The sequence below is a fragment of the Myotis davidii genome, unplaced genomic scaffold, assembly GCF_000327345.1.
Source record: "Myotis davidii unplaced genomic scaffold, ASM32734v1 scaffold1069, whole genome shotgun sequence".
Taxonomy (NCBI): Eukaryota; Metazoa; Chordata; class Mammalia; order Chiroptera; family Vespertilionidae; genus Myotis; species Myotis davidii.
In genome coordinates, this window is record NW_006300018.1 from 1,686,601 (window position 1) to 1,692,715 (window position 6,115).

The window sequence follows — 6,115 nt, forward strand, 5'->3', positions numbered from 1 at the left end:
TTGGTCTCTGCATCTTCCCGTTTTAGAATGACAAATCCTCCACGCCTGGCCTCAAGTCCAACACACCAACCCCGAGGAACGATGCCCCGACTCCAGGCACTAGCACGACGCCAGGGCTCCGGTCGATGCCGGGCAAACCTCCGGGCATAGACCCGATAGGTATAATGGGTAGGCACGATAGGGCTGGGGTACCTGTGGCTGAGGGAGGGGTCTGCCAGGCCAGGGCGGGAGCTGCACAGGTGGGCCAGCGACCAGGGAGTGTGTTGGGGCTGAGGCTCTCCAGGGCCTGCCTTTGGGAGGCTTCCTGGTCAGGTTTCAGGAGGAGACAGGCTGGTGCTTCAACACTGATATGGGGCTTACTGGGCCACTGGGCAGGGAACTTCAGACAGGTTGGGGCACCCATGCGTTGCTCCTGCCTCTGTTCTGTGAGGCTCTGAACAACCCCTTCTTTGGGCTTCCGTGACCTGCCCTATAAAAAAGGTGGGACCTCTCTCCGCTTGAATCTTCTTAAGCTATGCAGGTGGGACCCCAGTTAGGTGGGTTCCTCTGAGAGGACTGCCGGGGCAGGCAGCTCTAGGGTGCTGGCAGGATCGCTGCTGGGTGGGGCCCCCTCCCCGTGATGGCCACTTCCCACTGATGCCTGCCTCCTTGCAGCTTCGGCCCTGCGCACGCCCATCTCCATCACCAGCTCCTACGCAGCGCCCTTTGCCATGATGAGCCACCACGAGATGAATGGCTCCCTCACTAGCCCCAGTGCCTACGCCAGCCTCCACAACATCCCACCCCAGATGAGTGCGGCCGCTGCAGCCGCTGCTGCCGCCTATGGCCGATCGCCAATGGTGAGCTTTGGAGCTGTACGTAGACTTTTTGGCTCCTTTTTTGGGGACTAGCAAGGAGTGGGGAGCTGGTGAGGATTAGGGGGGCACTTCCTGCATACCAGAAGGGCCTCACGACCAGACAGCTAGCTGCCTTTGGGGTACAGTGCTCATTAGAAAGAAGAAAACACCACCTTTGGGGATCAGCAGCCCCAGACGCCCCTGCTTGCCCACCAGCTGCCATGTCCCTCACATGATGCAGCCTCCCTGCCTGCCCTTTCTGCTGGGAAATGGGGCTGATCCCTGTCTTTCCGGGCTCCACGGGATGGGATCCCAAGATGAGTCAGATGACTTCCAGGCTGCAGGGGGTTGGCAAATGGGGCTGCCTATGACACCGAGAATGGTCTGTTGGTGTTGATGAGCAGTTTAGATTGGGTTGGTAGAGAGAGGGGTCTTTTTTCAGGAGACAGTTTCTGTCTTTACCTCCTATACCTGTGGGGGCCTCCTCTGTATATGAGAGCCCAATGGGACACAGGGACTGAGGTGGGGCAGAGGCCGCTGCCTGGTGGGGCCGGGGGGACAGGAGGTGGGGAGGGTGCTGGTCAGCATTGGGAGACCCGGACTGTCAGCCCTTCCCTGCCATTGTCCCGGGCAAGGCGCTGGCCCTCCTGGGCTCTGCTCTGCTTGCCTGTCTCCCGGGTCCTGAAGAAGCAGTGAGGTGCAGGCAGGACCAGGAAGCAGAGGAGGCGGCGGCCAGGTGGGGGATGTACAGTGTGTCCCTCACTAAGGGCTGCCCTTGTCTTGCCTTACAGGTTGGTTTTGACCCTCACCCCCCCATGCGGGCCACAGGCCTGCCCTCAAGCCTCGCCTCCATTCCCGGTGGAAAACCGTAAGCTCTGGCTGCACTTCCTGCATGCTTCTGGGGAGGGCAGGGGAGAGCACCCCGCCCTGGTGGACCTCCCTTGAGAAGGTGTTAGCCTGCCCCTTAGAGGTTCTTCAGGCCAGACTGTAACCCCAGGAATTAGCTGCCTGTCCATATTCCTCACCAGCTCAGGGTCCCTCTAACAGGGGAGCTGCTGAGGGCTGTGAGGTGTGCTCACTGGCCTGGGAGGGAAGGAATATGGCAGACATTAGGGCCTTCTAACCAAATGACGCAGTTGGCCTGGGGGCTCCGTTGGGCTCTACTTGTTTGAAACACCCCCAGCTGGCATCCCCAGTACCTGAAACAGCAGGCAGCCCACATTGGCTCACACACTGGCTCTGCTGTATACTCTCCCGTTCGTTTGAGGATGTAAACAGATCCCCTCCCTGAACACCACTGGCTCCTGAAGGAGGGGGTGGCACTCTGCTGGGGTGTTTTAGGGGCGGTCGGTGTGTTAGGGATGTCACAGGTGGTGGGAGAGGCCCTTCCAAGGCACAGGTGGGGCTAGTGAACTGGTTTGGAGCAAGGATGTGTAAGCAGGAGCAGAGTCAAGGCTGGAATATTGAGCAGTTCCCACCCTGGGGGAGCCTGGCCAAGAAGGTTGGGGTTACCTGGTTTCCTAAGATTTGGGGGGCAGCTGGAGGCAGTGAGACCAGTTGGGGTGGTTCTGGTGGAATGGGGCAGGACCTGGGGAGACTGGGAGAGGACTGGGGACAGCAGAAGTGACAGTTCTTGCCATTTCAGAGCCTACTCTTTCCATGTGAGTGCTGATGGGCAGATGCAGCCTGTGCCCTTTCCCCACGATGCCCTGGCAGGCCCCGGCATCCCCAGGCACGCTCGGCAGATCAACACGCTCAGCCACGGGGAGGTGGTGTGTGCCGTGACCATCAGCAACCCCACGCGGCACGTCTACACGGGTGGCAAGGGTTGTGTGAAGATCTGGGACATCAGCCAGCCAGGCAGCAAGAGCCCCATCTCCCAGCTGGACTGCCTGGTGAGGATTCTGGGCTGTGGGCACCTCTAACTGGCATGGGAGAGCAGGGTAGCCTGGCCAGCGGGGGAGCCCTCTTGACCTGTCTGAGCCCTTTATTGGCTGGGTGACTTCGGGCACGCTGGCTGACTTCCCTGATCCATGGTTTTACTGTCTAGGTGGAGATGATACTGACCTGGGGCGTGTAAAAAAATGCGTGAAAGATTGAAGGGTTGTGAATGAGCAGTGGAGATGGCCTGGCAGCTGCCAGGAACAAGGGCGGGATGTGAGCAGGGGAGCAGGGGTGCCCGGAGGTGCTGGATGTGACTCTCCTGGTCCCTGGGAAGGCAGGTGGGCAGTGCTGAGCACTCTCCTTTTCTTCCTCCAGAACAGGGACAACTACATCCGCTCCTGCAAGCTGCTCCCTGACGGGCGCACGCTCATCGTGGGCGGCGAGGCCAGCACGCTCACCATCTGGGACCTGGCCTCACCCACACCCCGCATCAAGGCCGAGCTGACGTCCTCCGCCCCTGCCTGCTATGCCCTGGCCATCAGCCCCGATGCCAAAGTCTGCTTCTCCTGCTGCAGCGATGGGAACATTGCTGTGTGGGACCTGCACAACCAGACGCTCGTCAGGTGCGGCTGTGGGAGGGACCTCGTGCAAGTCACCTCGCCCGGGTCTCAGTACCTTGCTCGGGGCTGGCTCAGAGCCAGCTTGGCCATCCTTGTTTATCACATTACCGTACGGCTTGCGTATGACCTCAGCCCCTCGTCGTGCGTGTGGGGTAAGGAGAGGGATTAAGAATGCACATTGAGGAGACACAGAGTGTCCACCTAGGGAGGTCCCTGTGTTATATACCTGCCCCTGGACATGACCCTGAGTGGAGTGGGAGAGAGGCCTGGCTCTGCTGTAAGCTCACTAAGGGACCATGGGCATATGGTGTACCCTTTTCTGGGCCTCAGTTTCCTCTTCTGCTCAGAGGCTGCCAGCTTGGTATTCAGTGGTCCCCCAGGTTCACTCCTCCCTGCTTGGCCTTCATAGGCAGTTCCAGGGCCACACAGATGGGGCCAGCTGCATAGACATTTCCCACGACGGCACCAAACTGTGGACTGGGGGACTGGACAACACCGTGCGCTCCTGGGACCTTCGCGAGGGCCGGCAGCTGCAGCAGCATGACTTCACCTCTCAGGTGAGCAGCCAAGACTCCTCCCCTCCCCTCCCCGAGGGCCGGTCAGCGGATGAAGGGGCCCTTACGAGTGGCCATTGCACATGACGAATCTGAGCCATCTGAGAAGGCTTCCCGGAGGAAGTGGCTATGAAATAGAATTGGCAAGGCCTTGGAATGGCCACACTTGACCCAACTGCTTAGATTTGATTCCCAGCTCCTCTACTGTTGAGCACTTTGGCCTCAGTTTTCTCATTTCTGGGATGAGAATAATACTAGCTACCTCCTAGATCTAGTGTGAGTACCTGGAATGGTCCCTCTAAAAGCCTTAGCCATTAGCCTGGCTCATAGGAAGCATTCTGTAGATGCTAGGTATTATGATTTTTTGTTGTTTTTATTACTCATTCTAATATTTTAGCCACACATATTTAATATTTTAGTGTTTTATTTGCTCACTTTTTTCTTAAGGAAAGGCAGAAGTCATGGAGAGTACCTTTTTGAGAGCAGAAGATCCGTACCACCTCTGAGTTTGAATCCTAGCTCTCCCACTTACTATCTAAAGTCAGCCACATCTCTAAGCCTTAACCTCCTCACCTATAAAATGGGGATGAAAAATGACATCCCATACCCCTGGGCTATTGGGCGGAGGGAGAGGAAGGCTTGGCTTTGCAAAGGGCAGTGGGGAGGTGATGGGGAAGGAGTGGTGGGATCTGGAAAGCAGCGAGGCTGAGCTCATCTGGTCCCTCCCCTGCAGATCTTCTCGCTGGGTTACTGCCCCACTGGGGAGTGGCTGGCCGTGGGCATGGAGAGCAGCAACGTGGAGGTGTTGCACCACACCAAGCCGGACAAGTACCAGCTGCACCTGCATGAGAGCTGTGTGCTCTCCCTCAAGTTTGCCTACTGCGGTGAGCCCTGGGGAGCGGGGTCCTGGCAGCCTGGCCTGCCCCCTGTGTATAGATGAGGGGCCCAAAGCTTAGGAGCAGAGCCCTGATGGGAGCCAGGCCTCCTGACCCCAACCAGTGTCTCCCCATCCTTGTCCCTCAGGTGCAGATACTGCCACAGGGTACTGAGCGCTCTGGACGCCAGGCCAGAGCCAGTTGCTGCTGGCCGGGGGCAGTGGAACTGCTCCCAGCCCTGTGGGCAGTGCCTCTAGGCAGTTCTTCCAGGCGGTGAAGACTGCAGCCTCTGACAGCTCAGAGCCCCGGAGTGGAATGTCTTCTTCTCCACTGACTAGCTGTGCAGCCTAGGACACGTCTCCTCCTCTCTGATTCAGATGCATCTTACTCTGGCCTGGGATTGGCATGGCGCCCACCACATGGCTTTGGGGGCACAGTGTGTTAATGCTGGCAGTGCCCTGGCAGAGTAAGGGCACCTGCTGACCTCTGTCCCAGCTGGGTCTGCAGACTCGGGGCTTTGCCATTTCCCAGCACCTCCTCCTATCTTCCAATAGCAGTGAGAAGGATCAGTCTACTTTGGTGGCTTTAAAAAAATTTAGAGAGTGTCATTGCTTCCATTTTGTGCAAACCCTACCTTATCTCATCAGCCCTGCCCAGCCTCGACCTTGATTGCAAAGAAAGGCATTCTCTGGGTGTCCCTGTGTCTGTTATGTATCTGCCCCTTGAAAGCAGAAAGTCGGCTGAGCACTGGTTAGTGGTTCACACCGTGTTTCCATGGCAGCCACCACACCTGGGGTAGGTCTTACTTTGGAGGCAGCCCGTCACACCCTGACGCTCTTTTCCTCTCACCTGCAGGCAAGTGGTTTGTGAGCACTGGGAAAGATAACCTCCTCAACGCCTGGAGGACGCCGTACGGAGCCAGCATATTCCAGGTACCGCCTGCCAGCCAAGTGCCCTCCTGGTTCTGCCCAGAGTCGGGCCAGGCTGTGGTGATGGGGGTGGGGATGGTGGGAGCTGAAGCAGGACCATCTTCCAGCCCCTCCCTGATGGGGTCCCAAATGGGTCTCCAGAAGCGAGCGAGGCCTTGGCCACATCAGCAGGGCGCTCTCTGCTGCTAATGGCATCTGGCCCCTCAGGGTGAGGGCTTTTAGGTGGGGCTCTTGTAGGATTTCCAGAGCCAAGCAGAGAGAAAGCATGCTATTGGCTCTGGCCTGTGCGCTGAGCACTCAGGAGGTGTGTGAGGCAGTGGAGCAAACAGGGCAGCTTTTTTCAGAGCCGTGTTACCTGATATTCAAGGAAGGTGAATTTCATCTCAACCTTTCAGTGTAAGGGGGGGGGGGGGGGGG

At 58.1% G+C, this 6,115-nt stretch overlaps 1 protein-coding gene across 19 annotated transcripts in view; it reads left to right on the top strand.

Annotated features, from left to right (window-relative positions):
- The window catches only part of TLE3 (transducin like enhancer of split 3), a 45,542-nt gene that overhangs the window by 37,523 nt on the left and 1,904 nt on the right, over nt 1–6,115 (top strand). For 8 of the 19 annotated variants that reach the window (XM_015571984.1, XM_015571990.1, XM_015571985.1 and 5 more), the window contains 8 exons: nt 27–168; nt 655–854; nt 1,604–1,704; nt 2,482–2,731; nt 3,096–3,343; nt 3,750–3,897; nt 4,628–4,778; nt 5,625–5,701. In XM_015571984.1, coding sequence (XP_015427470.1) covers nt 27–168; nt 655–854; nt 1,604–1,704; nt 2,482–2,731; nt 3,096–3,343; nt 3,750–3,897; nt 4,628–4,778; nt 5,625–5,701 — 1,317 coding nt within the window. The remainder of the gene's footprint in view (nt 1–26; nt 169–654; nt 855–1,603; nt 1,705–2,481; nt 2,732–3,095; nt 3,344–3,749; nt 3,898–4,627; nt 4,779–5,624; nt 5,702–6,115) is intronic. The other 11 variants (XM_006776075.2, XM_006776080.2, XM_015571994.1 and 8 more) reach the window with 6 other exon arrangements.